This window comes from Mesoplodon bidens (assembly GCF_964165515.1).
Source record: "Mesoplodon bidens genome assembly, chromosome: 19".
NCBI classification, from domain to species: domain Eukaryota; kingdom Metazoa; phylum Chordata; class Mammalia; order Artiodactyla; family Ziphiidae; genus Mesoplodon; species Mesoplodon bidens.
Genome location: NC_138179.1, coordinates 53,301,850 through 53,321,917, shown reverse-complemented (window position 1 = coordinate 53,321,917; position 20,068 = coordinate 53,301,850). Strand labels below are relative to the sequence as shown.

At 38.8% G+C, this 20,068-nt stretch overlaps 1 protein-coding gene across 4 annotated transcripts in view; it reads right to left on the bottom strand.

Moving 5' to 3' along the window:
• FBXO47 (F-box protein 47) overlaps positions 1 to 12,262 on the bottom strand; it is a 28,376-nt gene extending 16,114 nt beyond the window's left edge. For 3 of the 4 annotated variants that reach the window (XM_081220005.1, XM_081220003.1, XM_081220004.1), the window contains exons 1-6: positions 12,044 to 12,262; positions 9,403 to 9,609; positions 8,758 to 8,928; positions 5,528 to 5,604; positions 4,135 to 4,212; positions 2,448 to 2,556 (exon numbers count right to left, since the gene is read on the bottom strand). In XM_081220005.1, the coding sequence (XP_081076131.1) occupies positions 2,448 to 2,556; positions 4,135 to 4,212; positions 5,528 to 5,604; positions 8,758 to 8,928; positions 9,403 to 9,583 (616 nt within the window). In that variant the 5' untranslated portion in view covers positions 9,584 to 9,609; positions 12,044 to 12,262. The remainder of the gene's footprint in view (positions 1 to 2,447; positions 2,557 to 4,134; positions 4,213 to 5,527; positions 5,605 to 8,757; positions 8,929 to 9,402; positions 9,610 to 12,043) is intronic. The other variant, XM_081220006.1, reaches the window with a different exon arrangement.
• Between the last annotated feature and the right edge of the window lie 7,806 nt (positions 12,263 to 20,068).

Here is a 20,068-nt window from a genome sequence, read left to right as displayed (position 1 = left end):
GAAGGCCAATATAAACAGTTTGGGCTTTATTTTGAAGATATAAGGAAGCTAATAAAACTTTTTGATCAAGAGAGGGACATGATAAATTAATTTTGTTATTGTTTCATTGGGCTTCTATGTCTGCCTTTAAAAAAAATCTGCCAGGGCTTCCCTGGTGGCAGAGTGGTTGAGAATCTGCCTGCCAATGCAGGGGACACAGGTTCGAGCCCTGGTCCAGGAAGATCCCACATGCTGCGGAGCAACTAAGCCCGTGCGCCACAGCTACTGAGCCTGCGCTCTAGAGCCCGCGAGCCACAACTACTGAGCGCACGTGCCACAACTACTGAAGCCCATGCACCTAGAGCCCGTGCTCCGAATCAAGAGAAGCCACTCCAATGAGAAGCCTGCACACTGCAAGGAAGAGTAGCCCGCGCTCACACAACTAGAGAAAGCCCACATGCAGCAACAAAGACCCAACTCAGCCATAAATAAATAAATAAATAAATAAATAAATCTGCCATGATTTGTTTCATAATGAAATATTTCAAGCTGACAGAAAAGCAGAGGTACTATAACAAACACTGTGTACTGATCAGCTAGCTTTGTCGAATCTTTATTTTTTTGCTATATTTGCTTCAGATTTTAAAAAATAAATAAAACATTCTGATATAGTTATGTATCAGTGCAGTCCCAATCCCCTTCCTCCCCAGAGGTAATCACCATCTTGAATTGGGTTTTATCCCTCCTGTATTAGTCAGCTTTCTCTAGAAAAACAAAACTAACAGGATGTGTGTATATACACAGAGAAGGATTTATTTTGAGGAATTTGCTCATGAGGACTCTGGAAGGTTGGCAAGTCCATAATCTGCAGGGTAGGGTGGCAGGCTGCAGACAAGAGAAGAGTTCTAGTTCAAGTCCAAAGGCAGTCTGTTGGTAGAATTCTTTCTTGTTTGGGGAGGGGAGTCTTTTTCTGTTAAGGCCTTCAAGTGATTGGATGAGGCCCACTCACATTATGGAGGGTAATCTACTTTACTCAAAATCTACTGAGTTAAATGTTAATCTCATCTAAAAAATAACTTCAAAGAAACATCTAGAATAATGTTTGACCAAATATCTGGGTACTGTGGCCTACCCAAGTTGACACCGAAAATTAACTATCATACCTCCTAACTATGTTTTTATACTTTTTTACATATGTATATAACCATAAAGAATATATAGAATTGTTTTGCATGTTTTTAATATGTATATAAATGGTATCATATTAAAAGTATGTTTGGTAACCTTTTTTTCTCAAATTATATATTGAGATTTATCCATAGTAAGACACATGGCTCTAGTTAATTCATTTTAACTACTGTTTTTTTTTTAAATAAATTAATTTTTTTACTTTTATTTTTGGCTGCATTGGGTCTTCGTTGCTGTGCATGGGCTTCTCTCTAGTTGCAGCGAGTGGGGGCTACTCTTCATTGTGGTGCGCCGGTCTCTCATTGCGGTGGCTTCTCTTGTTGCAGAGCATGGGCTGTAGGTGTGCGGGCTTCAGTAGTTGTGGCATGTGGGCTCAGTAGTTGTGGCTCACAGGCTCTAGAGCGCAGGCTCAGTAGTTGTGGCACATGGGCTTAGTTACTCCATGGCGTGTGTAGGATCTTCCAGGACCAGGGCTCGAACCCGTGTCCCCTGCATTGGCAGGCAGATTCTCAACCACTGCACCACCAGGGAAGCCCACTACTAATGGTTTTAATTGTATAAATATGCCATAATTCATTTATCCATTCTCCTGACAACAGGCATTACGTTGTTTGCAGCTTTCCCTGGTTACATGCTGCAATGCTCCTTCTTATACGTCTCCTTGTGCATACTGTGGGAGTTTCTCAGAGTGAAATTGCTAAATTGTAGGGTTCTTATAATTTTTTTTTTGGCTGCACCGTGTGGCATGCAGGATCTTAGTTCCCCGACCAGGGATCAAACCCATGCCCCCCACAGTGGAAGCATGGAGTCCTAAGCACTGGACTGCCAGGAAAGTCCCTCTTATAATTTTTGAAGTATGAATTATTTCAGGTATATATAGAAGTTTAAAGAATACTATAATGAATACCTTTGTATCCTCCACCAGCTTAGGGAATAAAATATTATTAATGTGGTTGAAGCCCTCTGAGTGCTTCTCTTTCTCTAATCACAGGCCACTTCTGCCTCACTATCTGATTCAGTGATTAACATTTACTTACATCTCTTTGTCTTTTTGGGTCTAGCTGCTCTGCGGCATGTGGGATCTTCCCAGACCGGGGCACGAACCCATGTCCCCTGAATCGGCAGGCGGACTTTCAACCACTACGCCACCAGGGAAGCCCTCTTTGTCTTTTTACTACAAACGAATGCCACAATTTATTTTGAAATACACTTTAGAACTATACTTTTTTTTTTCTATTTTAATCTCTGTATAAGGTTATCTCTGAATTTTAGTTCTTTACCTGGTTTGCTGCAGACAACTGCATGCATCTTGCGGGAGAGATTAGTCAGCTCACATAAGAAGTTATAAGCACGATGGCACTCAAGTTTATCCCATCCTGCTGTTAAGGTCTGAGGATGATAAAGGAAGCATTTCAGATGTTCAAACCATCAAATCAAAACGTAAGTCACTATTGCCTTATGACCATAACTGCTGTAAGCATAAAATCGAGGCAATGTGCAATTTTTATTCACTATGGAACTGTTCAAATTCGTAGGAAATTTTATATAAACAAAACCTAGAAATGCTCCAAAATCCAGCTTCTTTTTGGTTGCATAGGGAGTATCTTTTCAGGGAACTAAATGGTACTGAATCCTGAACTCTGACAGTATAGATACAACTTTAGACATCTGACTCACAACCATACTGTGGCTTAGTTTTAGACTACAGTAGAACCCTTTTGATCTCCTCTAGCTATCATTTATGATATTGCTTACAAATGATAATGACCTCATTTTAATGTGACAATTATGAGCATTTACTTATGACATTTATTTTATTAGGACCAAATATAATAATTATCTTTGAGGAGATCAGAATGTACAGTTAAACATATATGAAAAATTCAAATGGTATTCAACTATATGTAGATTTTGAAAAAGTTGATTAATCATAACAATTTTTCTTGAAATAGTTGAACTATATTTCAGTAGTTTAAAAATGAATCTTATTCTCTTTGGAAGGGCATAATAGAAACTGCTAACAGTGGTTACTTCTGTTGAAGGGAACTCTGTGAACAAGGAACAGGCCTGGGAGGAGACTTACAATTCACTTTATACTATTTTGTACCTTTTGAATTTTATATGAATACATGTGCTCATATTACCTGTTCCAAAGGGAAAAAGAAAAAGCAGAAATCTATCTATCTTGGAAGAGGGCTAGAAGGAGGGCCTATGCCCCTGGAATCTGTACATGCAGATGGTGGCTGGCTGGCAGGATGGGTTATAAGCAAGACTGTTGTAAGATTGTTGTAAACCTCATAAGGTTGCTGTAATATTTAAGTAAGTTAATACATGTAAACTGCTTAGAACAGTGCAATATATTAATAATATACTGAACAGCATTAATAATAATGTTATTATCTTCTTTGTTTATAATAAAATAGTAAAAAATGTTCTTAAAATCATGCAGTTGATTTCTTCCCCCCTCCCAGGTTTACTGAGATATAATTGATGTATAACATTGTATAAGTTAAAGGCATATAACATAGTAATTATATATATATAGCAAAATAATTACCACAAAAAGGTTAGTTATCCCTATCATTTCCTATGTTACTATTTTTTTTATACAGTTCATTTCTAAGATCGCATCTTAAATAACTAGCCAAAGACTTAAAACTCATTGCACACATACACCCTCTACCCCACAATATTTCTAGTCATTACAATTGGCTGGACTTCAAGGACATTGGTATAGAGCAAATAAGTGTTAAACATTTCTTACCAGTGAGAAATCCAAGAAGAAAATCTGAGGTGGCAAACATATTATTAGATTAACACATTCTCAAACATTTACAATGTTATTTTGTTTTCTTTTTAGATCATTATTACTTTTATTATCCTATAGAAAGACAGATTACATGCTCTACTTGATAACAGTTCAAAAAGAATTCCTTTTCTTCTTTCACTAAAAAAAAAAAAATGTACCTGTAAAAGCATGCCGTAACATTGTAATCCTAAACATTGCAATGGAGCTACACAGCCGTTAAATTTAAAACAGGAAACCTGTAAAGAGATCAACTGTTAATTCCTCCTTTTCAGTGGAACTGTGCAATGATTTGACATTCAAATTTAATGGAAATACGCAAGGATTGTTTTCAGTCTAAACTGAAAATAACTAAAACACTAAATAACTGATTAGTCTCACGTTATATAGGTGGGGATTATGAAATATAAAACAAAGTCTTTCTCAAGGAGCTCACAATTTATTTAGAACAATAAAATATACATACATGAAATTAATTTTATATTTCAGGATAAAGTATGTATAAATACTGAAATGACCAAATAAACATATCAGATACAATGAAAGCAGGGAAAGGATAATTTTGAGAATGATTAAAAAGCTTATGAAGGATGTGAAACAAGCAATGTCTTTAAGTAGGATTCAAATATAATCAATAGATAGTATTGGTGAGGGAAACAATAAGGGCAAAATGGTATAGAGGTAAAAATTTTAAATATTCATTTGGATAGAAAGATATGAGCAGCTTAATTAGGCTCAAAGTAGTAGAAAGTAAGGCTGCACTGTCAGGGGGAACCCTAAATACCACCTGTGGACTTTGGACCTTATCTTGATGAAATTGAGTAGCCACGGAAATATTTTTAAAAGCAAGAAAATTAATTTGATGTAAGTGATTCAGCACTTAGAATGTCTGGGGAAGTGAAGTGAATGGCAGAAAGATCATCTTGGAAGCTGCTGCAATAACATACAGCTGAACTCAATGCAAACCCTGACGTGAAAAAAGCCAGTGGATCAGAAACAGTTTGCATACTATTGAGTGTAAAACTGAATCAGCAGTATTAGATATTAGGGTTTATATAGTAAAACTCAATGTCTAACAGAGATTATGCCCAAACATATTGATACACATTTCCAAGTCATAAATTATCATAAAAGGTTTGTCATCTTATATATTAAAAATAGTTTTAATACATATATTTAAATAGTAAAATGTTAACATTTGGAAATAATTTTCATTTTAATAAAATATCTAAATCACCACTTTAAAACAACCTCAGAATTCCCACATGAGGTAAAAATACTTTTATTACTCCGATAAGCCTAATAAACTTGAATGATGTACTTAGTTATATGTAAAAATTATTTTATAATAAGTAAAATACTCCTATACTACATTTTGGTGTTTTATAATCTCTGAGCACTTGGTAAAGTATTAGATTATCATCAACCAACTTTTTAGTACCAATTCATGAAATTCCACTAATTAAAGGTAGATTTAAAATGAGTATGACATTAATAAAAAAATATCTTTACTGGAAATCAAGACTGTGAGCTAATTCAGAAGGATGATCTTACTTCTTTGAGTATCTTGTGAATGTACTTCAGTCTTTCCTTTGTGGGTAGCAGCAATGTACATCTTTTAAACAGTAGACCTGAGAAAGTAAAGAGACACATGAAAAAATGACAACAATGTAATTAACTTAAGAATATCTATAACTCACAGCATGTTTCCTGAAAGTCAAGTATACAATAATGGACTGTGAGCTGATAAAGTTTTTAAGAGGAAGTTTGGGAGGAAGGGTGCAAAACACTTATATGTGGCGTTTTCCAAGTAACTCTGGTGTCCACCTAAGAGGCTATGGCATAAAATCTTACAAAAAATTGTGACACCAATTGGTGCTATAGTACAGATATGAGAAAGTATTTAGATTTTAAAAGATACAATAGGGCTTCCCGGTGGCGCAGTGGTTGAGAATCTGCCTGCCAATGCAGGGGACACGGGTTCGAGCCCTGGTCCGGGAAGATCCCACATGCCGCGGAACAACTGGGCCCGTGAGCCACAACTACTGAGCCTGCGCGTCTGGAGCCTGTGCTCCGCAACAAGAGAGGCCGTGACAGTGAGAGGCCCGCGCACCACGATGAAGAGTGGCTCCCACTTGCCGCAGCTAGAGAAAGCCCTCACACAGAAACGAAGACCCAACACAGCAATAAATAAATAAATAAATTTATAAAAGATACAATAACCAAACGCAAAACACAACAGGGAAACTCTACTGTCTTTATTCCATAGAAAACATATTCCAATTCCTCTTAAAATTAAGCTCATGTCCACCATGGAAAATGTTTTAAGAGTTGCTAATGGAAAGAATGAGAAAAGAGATTTTGGACTCCTTTCTCCAAATACAAAAACTTGAAGTCATAAGTATTTAAAATTTCAGAGATTAGAAGTCGGTTTTTCTCTCACAGAAAGTATCCAGTTTGGATGAAATATTTATCTCTTCCTTCAGAGATATCCTTTTATGGGGCTTGCATGTTAAGAATGTATAGAATTTTGTGTTTAGATATTTAAAAAAGAAAAAAAAACCCTTCAATTTCCCAGTGAGATATGTAACTTGAACTACAGTGACAGGAAGTGTATGGTTATGATTTGTTTCCTCTAACTTTAAGTGATCTGTTTTCCTAAAATGGCAATACATTGTTAACATTCCTATAAGGCCAAATGTCCTCAAACTAAAATAAGATACATGGTAGGAAAATATAGATCTGAATATCACGACTTTCTTCAGTTTTCATCTTCTCTGCATTTACTTTTTTACATAATATAATAACTACTTTATATATAATTCTGTAGAATCTATGGGAATTGAATCTATTTTTAGAAGTTGCTATGTTTGGGCAACACATGACCAGAATCGAGTTTTAAACATAAGCCCTCCTTATTTTTGTACATAAAAAGACATTTTCAGTGTTTAGTTTTCAGGCTGAGTTCTCTTCCTTTCATGTTTTGGCATCCAGTCCCATGGCATATCATAGCTGGGGAATTGTAAGCTATAATTGCATGCTGGTTGCTTTTTCTAATGTAGAACGCCTATTTTGAAGGGTTTCAATTTACCATAAAAACCAATACTGGCTGACTTAGTTATTCTTTTCACACAGGTGCTCTGCTATACCCTTTAATTTCTTCCCACTAAAATAGAGTCAGATGTAATGTTCTTGCCACACTGGCCATCTGCTCTGTTTTGTATGAAGAAGCAAATTAAAATTTATAATCCTTAGAATGGAGAATTCTGAAAATGTTATTTTAATGTCAGAAAACAAGAACAGATCAGATAGGAATGGCAACAGGAGGAAATGGTAAGTACCTCAAACATTTGTCTAAAGAATTAGTCAAAAGCTAGTGTCTGCATCAAATTTAAATGGAAGGTTGAAATCATTACATGAGTAAAACCATTTTTAAAAGCTAGCTTTTAAGATCAATACATATTTGTATTTTTAACTGAATTATCCACATAATTGTCTTAATGCTATTTTGTTTGTTTATGCAATTGAACCTGGTCAGGGAGAAAAAATTCTTTCAAATTAAAACTAAAGAATAAGTTTTTCCCAAGTAGCCTTCCTCCGCATCCGATGATATTGGAAAAAAGATATTCACAATGACAAGTAGCAAAAAGTAATTGCCTATTCTGTTACAGGCTTCATAAAGCCTAATCATAAATACTGAAACCAATAACATTGTAACCAGATTACAGACCTTTCATTTAGCCTTACTAAGTATACTTGTCAAATACACTTTGATGTATTTACACATCTATATAGTCTTATTTTATTATCTTAAAGCTAGGCATCCTTGGGCTACTAAAAGGTAACTTACTCTTATGCCTTTATTTACATCTCAACATCACTCTGATATTTAATTTTATTACCATGTTTTGGTTAATTATAAGTAGCTTAATAATTAAACTGGTGTCATTAGTCAAGTCAAAATTAGAATTTTATTTAGGCACTCTTAGGGAGAATGAAATCAATGAATGGGGTAAAAGACATAAATGATTACAAATCAAGGGAAGAAATTGTCCAGAATTTCTTTTGATAAGGTTAATTCAATAATAGCATAATGATTTATTAGTAAATGTGCACAGTGCTTTAAAAAAAAAAGAAAACCACTGTTTCTGTTAAGAGAATAAGCGATTTTCCACAATAATATGCTTAAATTTCTATTTTAAGAACTAGATTATAGTTGAAAGGGAAAAGCAGTACAGAGATAAAACTCATTAGATTCACAGGAAGTAAAGCATAGAAAATACATCAATTTCCTAAACTGGCAAGCCACCTAGACAATAAGCACAGGTGACATTGTATCCACATGAAATCACAAGGACTGACACTTTACATTAAAGTGCATTCTCTCATCTTTAAATATAAGTGTAAGGGACTGTTATTAAGGGAAAGTTCTCACACTGAAGAGTAAAAGCATCATAGAAATAGGAAGTATTCCATTTCGCACAGGCCTTACAGAATTGTATAATAAAGTCCCCTGGGGCTTCCCTGGTGGCGCAGTGGTTGGGAGTCCGCCTGCCGATGCAGGGGACATGGGTTCGCGCCCCGGTCCGGGAAGATCCCGCATGCCACAGAGCGCCTGAGCCCGTGAGCCATGGCCACTGAGCCTGTGCGTCCACAGCCTGTGCTCCGCAGCGGCAGAGGCCACAACAGTGAGAGGCCCGCGTACCACACACACACACAAAAAATCCCCTTAATTAAGTATAGTTCTTTACTTGTTACAATTCTCATTACATTACATAAATTACCTAGAGATCTGTAGTGTTCCAATATAGTGGAGTCTTGTCTCCTGTCAGGCAGCTCAAGGTTATGAAAGTCCTGTAGTAAAAGTCTTTTGCTTCCTGATGAGGTTGAGATATAATTAATAATGTGCTGGCTGACTGCTTTGGACACCATGCTTAGCATGCTGATATCCTTCACTATCAAAAGAAACATATATATATATATATATATATACACACACACACACACACACATATATATGAATGGCTTAAATACAAGAACATCACTATTAGCACAATCTATTAATTTATAATAGATTAATAACAATATTATTATTAATACTAAATAATAAAAAATAATAAATAAATAAATAATAAAAGTTGGGGAAAAGGAAAATGTTAAAATTGTTTTAAATCTAGTTGTCAATGAATTAGAAACATTGGGGGATGTAACGGTCAAATTACCATGTCATTATAATTAGAAGCATGTTTTAAAGCATTTGAGTATCAAATTTTCTTTGAGTACCACTTAACTAACGCTGATGAAATTTTAAAAATAAACAGTGTAAACACCATTAACATTCTAGCAGGGCCTAAGATGACAAACTAGTTCTTGGGGAAAATAAAACATTCAATTGTCCATGTAGCCTACTCATAGTCCCCAAACCTCACCTGACAAACATCTTAAGATTATCTGGAATATTTCCAATGGCAAGGCTTTAAAATTTCCAAGCGTTGATAGGGGTTGAGAATCTGGGTCAAGGATGTTGGAAAAACGGCTGGATCGATGATTACTACGTCTGTATTTCTGGTTGGGAATCAAAGTGAAACTGGTATTTACTCTAGATGCCATCTTTTTTCTTATCTAATGAATTTATCCTGATTAGAAAAACAAAGTAAGAGACAACGAAGAAAGGAAATCATAACGATGAAGAGCTGTTGTTTTTTTAAATGGAGAGGTTCATACATTGATGGGCAACAGCTGTCTCTTTGTATTTACAAAACTTTTAATGTGATGTCCAGTTTATGGAGTTCCAACCAGTAGAGTCTATTTATTCATCTCAGCATGATATGAAATACTTAAAAATCTTTTCCCTCTCAGCCAAATATTTTAGATAGAGCTTTAGCAGAAAATGAGATGTGTATTTGGATGAGATATATTCTAAGAAAAGAAATGTGCCATTTTTATGTGACATTTTTAAAGGGGCTTCCCTGGTGGCACAGTGGTTAAGAATCCGCCCGCCAATGCAGGGGACATGGGTTTGAGCCCTGGTCCGGGAAGATCCCACATGCCCCGGAGCAACTAAGCCCGTGTGCCACAACTACTGAGCCTGCGTGCTACAACTACTGAAGCCCACGCGCCTAGAGCCCTTGCTCCGCAACAAGAGAAGCCGCTCCAATGAGAAGCCTGAGCACCGCAACAAAGAGTAGCCCCTGCTCGCTGCAACTAGAGGAAGCCCGCGCGCAGCAACGAAGATCCAATGCAGCCACAAATAAAAAAAAATAGAAATGTGATTTTTTTTTTTTTGCGGTACGCGGGCCTGTCAGCGCTGTGGCCTTCCCCTTGCGGAGCACAGGCTCCGGACGCGCAGGCTCAGCGGCCATGGCTCATGGGCCCAGCCGCTCCGCAGCACGTGGGATCCTCCCGGACCGGGGCACAAACCCGTGTCCCCTGCATCCACAGGCGGCCTCTCAACCACTGCACCACCAGGGAAGCCCAGAAATGTGATATTTTTAAAAAGTAAAAGATTTAACACAAAAAATAACAAATTCAATATTCAATATTTGTCAATTAGTGTGTTGTTTTTACAATCTTTACATTCTTAAAAAAATCAAAGTATTAATGTAATATTAAAAATTTGTAGTAATGTTTCTCTATTTCTTTAAAACTGAGTACTGACATGTTTTGTTAAAACAATAAAGACAAAAGAGATTAAAAAATAGAGATTTTAGTTTATAGCTTTTAAAATTTACTAGCTCTAACAGATTAAGATGATTTCATTATGATTACCAATTATGTGCAATGAAATCAAAGTTTTATAAAACTAATAAGACTAGATTAAATGAATAATTGCTCCTTCAATTCCACTTTTGGTTAATAGTAGATACTAAATAAGTCTTAGGAAGGGCCTACACGACTTATTTCAAAATGAATATTTCCTAGAAGGAACTTTGTTAAAATTACTGATAATTTACTTACACGAAACAATAATTCTTTTAAAAAATGTTATTCATCACACACAGTGACTTTGTGTCACTCCTCCTACAATTCGGAAAACACTGTCCTTTGTATATATACATGTATAGGTACATATGCATAAGTACAACTCCAATCTAAGGCTCCTTGTTTCTGAAGGAACAACTAAGACACCTCATCAAAGAGTTACAAATATATCTGACCAAAAGTGCATTTTCTCCTTTTGTCATAATATTTCTAAAAATCACATTGTTACTTATTCATCTAAAAAGTTACGTGTCAACTTATGTCAATTTAAAATCAGCTATATATTTGAAAATGTGGCCAAGAAACTTAGTACTTAGTGAAAAGCATACTGTGACCCTCCTTTAAAACCATACTATAGGGCTTCCCTGGTGGCGCAGTGGTTGAGAGTCCGCCTGCCGATGCAGGCGACACGGGTTCGTGTCCCGGTCCGGGAAGATCCCCACATGCCGCGGAACGACTGGGCTCATGAGCCATGGCCGCTGAGCCTGTGCGTCGGGAGCCTGTGCTCCGCAACGGGAGAGGCCACAACAGTGAGAGGCCCCCGTACCGCGATGAAGAGTGGCCCCCGCTTGCCACAACTAGAGAAAGCCCTCGCACAGAAACGAAGACCCAACGCAGCCATAAATAAATAAATTTAAATCATATGGGCTTCTAAGAAGACCTCTGCTTAAAAGATGTTTCAATACCCTACTCCCACCCCACTCATTCTCGCCCACTTGTGAAAGGCTTTGAGGGCCCTCTTGGATGAACTCCCCCCCCCCCTTTTCAGAGAAAACCGTCCAACAGCAATTCACTAGGATTTCTACTTTGTTTTAACCTAAGAAAATCCTTTGAAGAGACCCTCCCCCATCTGCTCGGGAAGAAGCCCAAAACATCTCCAAAGAGGTAAACTAGGGAGGCCATAAAAGAGAAACTGGTCAATATAAGAGTCAAACCACACTGTGGTGCATTTCTGACCCTCTTCAGCCCATGAAAAGATGAAACTATCTCCAGAAAGCATTGGGGGGAAAAATCTCTTTTGACCACAGATTTTGACAGTTTTCCGGCTAAAGGATAACAGGAAAATGGGACTTAATCGTTGTGCCCTACCATCCTCAAATTTCTTAATGTTTAAAAAGGAAAATTTCCTCAAGGTTTTGCCGCCGGGAAGAGGGAAGTTCCGGCTCCTGTCAGCTCCAGCCTCCCAGGCGACCCCTTGGCCTCGAGAATATTTTAGAATCCTCCCAGGAGCCCCAGCGGGAAGGAGGCCCCGCCCCCTCATGAATAGCAAGAACCTCGGCTCCCATAGTGCCCTCCTTCCTCAGGAATATTTTAGAACCCTCCCAGGAGCCACAGCGGCAGGGAGGCCCCGCCCCTCATAAATATTTAAAAGAACGGCAGCCACAGTGCCCCCCCCACACACACCATGAATAATTAACGAGGGTGAGGGCTTTGGAGCCTGAGCTTAGTCCAAAGCCACCCTTTGCTTCAGGCTGAGAGGAAGGGGTGGAGCCGTTAGAGACGGGGAGGGGAGGGTGCAAAACGAAGAGCCCCAACCTGGCGCAGCACACATCTGCTCCAAACCACTTCCTTTCCCTTTAACCTAGTTTTGCGCCGGTTTTTAATTCCTCCCCCACCCCGACCCCCCCGACCCAGAAGAGGGTAGGTTACAAGAGCTTTCATGAAAACTTCTGTTGGGAAAAACCTCCAAACGTTCCTTTTTAAACCTATCTGGGTGCCTAGAATCAAAGGAGGGTGAGTACCTCCGGCATCTCAAGATGGGGTCCAAGACAAATCTTCCTTTCATGGTCCTCCTCCCTTAAAGATTAAGTTCTCAATCATTTATTCATTCAGTAGCTATTTGTTGAAACCTGCTCTGGGTCAGTCACTGGAGTAGGCCCTAAAGATACAACAGAGAACAAGATATATAAGTTTCCTGCCTTGATGGAGCTCATTAATCTAATGGGAAATATAGAATAAACAGGCAAAATAAACTGCAGATGGAGAGCAGTGTTATGGAGGAAATAAGGCAACAGAAAATGAGAAGGTTGGGGGTAGGGAGTGTGCACCTATGTTAGATGGACTGGTCAGAAAAGTCCCTTTCAGAAGGTTACATTTAATTTGAGAACTAATGGAGGAGAAGGAGCCAGTCAGGAGATGGGCTGGGAGAAAATGGAACAGCAGGAAAGATCTTGGTATGTTTTAGGCATTTGCAAGGCTGGCTGGTTGAGTTTAGTGAGCAATTAGGAGTGGCCTCATGGAGACCGTGGAGAAGGCAGCATAGATGGGGATGTGCAGGACCTTAAATGAGGGCCATTTTCGACCCCCTGAAGACTCTCTATACTCCTGCTTTTGGGGACCCACTCCACATTATATCCAAGAAATTAGTATGTACCCACATCCCTCAGTAAAATAAAATATATAAATAACTTCATAAAGGTTGAGATGAAATTTAGGATTAATTGACATATATCATGCAGTCACAAATATTCATTAATTTTGACTTACAAAGTTTTTTTGGAGCCAATTCCTTTTTTTCTCCCCTGTCTCAAGCATTTTTTTATTAGGTCTGTGACAAGGTCTCAGCCCCTATGCTGTGGGCTATGAGTGCCTAGTGGATACCAAGGTACGGAGTGATGAGAAGTTTGGATTTTATTCAAAGTGTCATGGAGAGTCATGGAGGAGTTTTAAGCAGTGATACAATCTGATTTACATCACTTAAAGATTGCTCTGGCTTTTATGTGGAGAATGAATGAGGTGGGTGAGAGTAGAAGAGGTAAGATATGTTAGGATGTTGTGCAGGGCTGGAGTGGTGGCCTTGGAGAGACAGGTTTGAGATATATTTGGGGATAAAAGTAACTGAATTTGCTGATGTATTGGATATGGGAGGGAGGGGAAGGAAGGAGATAGGGATGATTCCCAGGCTTCTAACTTTTATAAGTGAATGGGTGGTAATCCCATTTACTGTGCTATGCCAGTGGGGAGGAGTTTTTCTAGCCGAAAATTAAAAGTTTAATTTTGCAGATGGTAAATTTGATATGTCTGTGAGACATCCAAGGGAGATGTCAAGGAGGCAGTTGAATTACATCTGGAGGTTGGAGGAAAAAAATCTGGGCTGGATATATAAATTTAAGAGTTTTCTGCAATAGAAGAATAGTGACCTTCAGAGATTGGGAAAAGGAAGACAAGTTCTCCAAGGAGATTGAAAAGGAGTATCTAGTGGAGTAAACTGGAGAAAACCAGGAGAGAATGTAGTCACAGAGAAGGCTTGAAAGGGAGTGCTTCAAGAACGAGAGTGGTCAGCTGGGCCCAGTGCTGCTAATTTCAACCAGGTGTCCGCTGGATTAGCAATCTAGTTTAGGTAGAAGTACTGTGTCCACCTTGTCATTCTCCATCTCAGGAACCTATGGTGACTTTGCCTTGTCAGCCACATCAAACTCAAATCCCTCTGCCATTCCTTCAATGTCCTCTATAATCTATTCCTCCTCTATTGGTTCATTCATTATTTATGATCCATGCTCATTTTCTGCCAGGCCCCGTGTTAATTGCAGTGTAAGTACGGATTCTGTCTTCTAGTGGCTCATGGTCACAAGCACCCATCCTGGAGTAACATGTAGCAGGAATCAAATCTGCTATTTCAGCGAGGCTGGGGAGGAAGGGGGAGAGCGATGGGAGGAGGTGTCTCTTCTTCAGCAGATTCACCCCCACTCTTTGTGCCGAACCTTCCAACAAAAATGACTTCCTGGGGCTTCCCTGCTGGTGCAGTGGTTGAGAGTCCGCCTGCCGATGCAGGGGACACGGGTTCGTGCCCCGGTCCGGGAGGATCCCACATGCCGCGGAGCGGCTGGGCCCATGAGCCATGGCAGCTGAGCCTGCGCGTCCGGAGCCTGTGCTCCGCAATGGAAGAGGCCACAACAGTGAGAGGCCCGCGTACCGCAAAAAAAAAAAAAAAAAAAAAAAAAAGACTTCCTTTCTTTCTAAATCTTCCTCCAGGACCCACTTTAAGATTGACACCTTGCATAAAGCTTGTTTCTTCAATAAGTATGCTTTCTCTCCTAAACCACGCTGTAAACTTCTTGAGATGCCGTATATCTTTTTTGTATCCTTCACAGATGAGAGAACAACAGAGATGGATCTACCATGGGGCTTTGGAAAATTAAGCTTCAGAGCCTCCTACTTGCATAGGTCCCTTCCAAGGCCCCATACTTAATTTTGTATTCATAAACAGTGGGTGAAAATGGTAGACATATTTGCTGATGGTCTCTGAATTTACTAACTTCAAATATTTGTTGATTTATTAAGCTTGTTTTATTTATAGGGCTCTATATGAGAATTGTCGTTACTGCTTATATAATTCCCTTGCAAAAAATCCTTCAGTAGGGCTTCCCAGGTGGCGCAGTGGTTGAGAGTCCGCCTGCCGATGCGGGGGACACGGGTTCGTGCCCCTGTCTGGGAAGATCCCACATGCCGTGGAGCGGCTGGGCCTGTGAACCATGGCCGCTGAGCCTGCGCGTCCGGAGCCTGTGCTCCGCAATAGGAGAGGCCACAACGGTGAGAGGCCCGCGTACCGCAAAAAAAAAAAAAAAGCCTTCAGTGGCTCCTTATTGCCTTTAATTAAATAAAAGTTTCCCAACCTGGCCTTCAAGGACTGCTTCCATGTGGCCAAATATTATGTCTCCAGCCTTATTTCCCCCAAACTGAACCCCTCGCTGTCACCTTGGTATTGTTGTTCATACTGATTTCTCTGCTCGGAAAGGTCTCTTCCAACTCTACCTTTTGACTTCCTAAGAGAGCCTTTAGGCCCTTGCTCCTGGAAGAGAGGTCCCTGGATGAACCAAGTGACCCGAGAGCTTGTTAGAAATGCAGAAACTCAAATGCAGCTCCAGACCTACTGAATCAGAAACTGCATTTTAACAAAATCCCAGTCAAGTTTGAGATATACTGACTTAGGCCATTTCGAAGGCCACCTCCTCCTTTCAACCCTTTAAAATCCCTAAAGTGAGACATGTTTTTCCCCTTTTGAACCTTCTTCATTCTTTGCTGGTACTTCTCTATGGTCACTTCATTCGGCCTTGAATCATGGTTAATTATGTACAACTCTTAGTTATCCTGTTAGATTGTGAGCTCTCTGAAGGCAGTAACAGTGGAACTCAATTTAGGGATGAGTTAGTTGACTTGGTCTTTCTCTCACTGCCCTTCTACATCCCCATATACACATGTAAACCAACCCAAACCTAGGTGGTGCTAGTGCTGTTTTAGTTGTTTCTCAGAATTTTGCAAGGATCCATATGTAAATTGACTGTCAAATGTGCCATTTGTGGGAGGGAAAATCTGTTGCAATTATTTTTACTTAATAAAATGAGCATTTAACTATTATTTTATGTTATGAAAGCCTAAAAAATCATTCCCTTTACCTTTGACTGCTGCTGACTGATCAAATTATATCTTCATCCCTGAATTCCAGAGTAGGAGGAGAGCTGATCTAAATTATTCAAAAACAGCTGGTTACCTGTAACATTACACAAAAATTTTAGGTAAGGAAATTCCACAAATTTCTTTGATTAACACAATATACAGGTTTCTTTTCCTTAAAAATATTAATTTAAAATTCCTATAAGAAATCAATGTTTATTGCAGAAAAATGTAAAAATATACATATTTCCCCCCCACCCCCCAAAAATCAACCTAACCTTTCTACTTGGAGATAACCACTGATATCACTACGGTACATCTCCTTCCTGTTGGAATCTTTCCTGGCCAATAGATATAGATCTATATCATCCCTTTTACTAGTTACATGGTATTTCACTATAAAGATAGATCGCACATTTGTTTAATTGGTTCAGCATCACTAGTTTGTTTCCAACTTTTAAATATTAAACAGTGCTGCAAGGAGCACTTTGTATATTCATCTGAGGATAAACTTTCTCAAATTCTGGTTTTAAGAAGATAGCACTTAAAATTAGGATAAGCTTCAAGTGATAGAAAACTCCAAACTACAGTAGCTTAAACAAGATAGAAGTTTATTTTTCTTATATAAACAACGTTTTGAGATAAGTAATCAGGACTGGTGTGGCAGCTCCACAATCATCTGGAACCCAGACTCCTTCTATCTTGTTGCTCCACATCCTCAACCTGTGGCTCCCACCTCACGGCCCAAGATGGCTGCTTGAGTTCAAGCTATCATATTCACATTCCAGTCAGCAAGAAGGAGGAAAGGGGGAAGAAGGGACTTCTCCCTGACACTTCAAAAACTCTTCCCTTGACATGGATTTGGCCAGAATTTAGTAACATAGTCAGTCCTAACTGAGAAATATTTTGGAGGGCCCTGTGCCCAGCTTAAAGATAGGGGATTCTATTACTATATAGGAAGGGAAGAGCAGATATCAGAGTACAACAGCAGTTCCTGTACAAAAATTAAGCACATTTTCCCCATTTTACTCTCTGATTTCCTAACCCTTAGTGAACAGTTTTTTAATGTCCAAATTAATCTAATTAATCTAAGAGGCTAAATCAATTGCCTGTTGGTTCTTGATAGAGAAAACACATAGTTGGCTTATATCTTTTATATAATTGAAAATAACTAAAGCTACTTCTAAATTCCCTTCTTTAGACAAAGTAATTTCTTTTCTAATTTGATTTCCTTGGCATTTCCAAGTCCTATTCCATCCTTCTGATATATTTCTCATCTTCTCTTGATGTTGCTTTATTTTGGTCCCTAAGTCTGTTACCTTTTCTTCTGACTAAATCATAATTGGGTGAATTGAATTGAAACAGTTATTTGTCCTTTACTTTTGTGCATTTATTTCTTTAAATACTAAGAGTAAAGCCCACAGATTGAGGGCTTTTTATCTTCTCTTTTGTCCTCATTTTTTTTTTTTATGGAAAAGATGGGTATTTTCTTTTTTGACTCTTCATGTTTAAAGACTAGTCAGATGACTCACAAAAATTGCCAGCAAAAATAATAAGGCAGGTTTAAGTGATTTGTATAGGGCAGTCAAAGAAAAATATACAAACGAGAATAAAAAGGTGTATAAACTAAGGGTATGTGGAACCAGGGACTGTTACATAGAGTCCTTAGGATGTAACATGGTGACAAGATTTCATCCAATAAAAGACTTTGGCAGGAGAATAGCAAGAAATTCTTCACTTTTCAGACAAGGACACCAAGGCCCAACAAGTTGTGTCTTTCCCAAGATTTTCAGCTCCAGTGTCCTTCCCGGCATGAAGCCAGTTTTAGTGATTACGTTTAGGTCATGTCAAATTTTGCCTGGAAAAGTGCTATGTTAAAAAGTCTACTATATAAAAAGAAGGGGAAAAAAAAGAGAGAGAAAAAAAGTATATTTTAAAGTAATGTGTGTGGTATTATACTATTTTAAAATGAAAAAAGTGTATATATAAGGATATAAAATACTGGAAGTGTAAGCTGATAGGGTAGGGGGGTCCCCAGAGAAAGAGAACCAGATACAGCCTTTTGTCACGAGAAGCCATTTGAGGCTTAAGTCATTTTGCGATCTAAGTCTGGTCACAGTGCTTGCCCTTGAACAGGTCTCGGTAATAATGATCTTAAGGGAACAAAAGAACAGACTGTTATCAGGCAAGAGAAGTAGCAACATTAAAGATAAAAAATCAGTTGTAAATACTCCAGGTTCTGTTTCAAAGGTAAAGATTGGCCTGAAGCACTTTCTTGAGCTGTTTTGCAGAATTCAAACCCCCATCAAGCGCTCATCAGATCAACTGGAATCTTAAGGGATGATAATGTTGACATCTTCTGACCCTCTTGGCTTTAATCAACTAAAGCTTGAACTCTGTTGACCTTTGTCCCAATTCTATGCTGACTTCTCTGCTCAGACCCCTTCATGAATATGCATGTACTCTTAGCTTAAACTCTTACCCAATTTTGCTGTTTGGGGAGATACTGCTTTGGGAAAGATCCCTAGTGTTCTCCTTACTTGCTGCAAGTAATAAATCCCTCTTTCTCCCTATCTTTGGCTTGGGTGTGTCATTTGGCTCAACACCCACTAAGAGGCGAACCCAGTTTTCAGGTAACAGGAGGAATGACACTAGTAATATGTCAGCAGTAGTTATTTTTGCATGGCAATATTAAGGGAGATTTAAGTAAGTTCTTTTTTGTGTGTGTGTGCATTTGGGGGTTTTCCAAGCTCTCTGTATTGAGTCCATATTATTTGCATTATTAGAAAAAATATTTAAAATGTACACTGTTGTATATTACTGTAGCACAAATGGAAGAGATGGAGAAGGGTTGAAAAGGTGTTTTGGATATTTTTAAACGAGTATTGTCATAAACTGAAATATAGCAATAAATAAATGTACTCAAATATTTAAGCCAGTTGATAGCTCTGTCTGCGAAATTAGGAGGCCGAGGACCAAATAGCACAGCAGTTAGTGGGCACTATGCCCTTTTCCCAACATCTTTTTCTGATCTCCTTTCAAAAGGAGCCCTCCCTCAAGATTAGTTTTTAGAAAGGTGTAGGATTCTGAATTTTTTTTTGGCCTCATGGCTTGTGGGACGTTAGTCTGGGCAGTGAGAACACAGAGTCCTAACCACTGGACCACCAGGGAATTCCCCAGGATTCTGATTTTATTACCCCTTAGACTGCATCAAGCTCCAGGCAGCTATACAAAAAAACCCTGAGATAGTGTGGATTCAGATATGAAGGGACTAGTTATTGGCTCCCACTCTCAGAAGCCAACTCAACCCCAACTGGCAATAAATTTTTTAAAAATTGAAGTACAGTTGATTTACAATATTGTGTTAGTTTCAGGTGTGCTACTAAGTGATTCAATTATATATATTTTTTCAGATTATTTTCCATTATATGTTATTAAAAGATATTGAATATAGCTCGCTGTGCTATACAGTAAATCCTTGTTGCTTATCTTTTTTTTTTTTTTTGCGGTAGGCGGGCCTCTCACTGTTGTGGCCTCTCCCCCTGCAGAGCACAGGCTCCGGACGCGCAGGCCCAGCAGCCATGGCTCACGGGCCCAGCCGCTCCGCGGCATGTGGGATCTTCCCAGACCGGGGCACGAACCCGCGTCCCCTGCATCGGCAGGCGGACTCTCAACCACTGCACCACCAGGGAAGCCCCTCTATTTTATATATAGTGGTGTGTA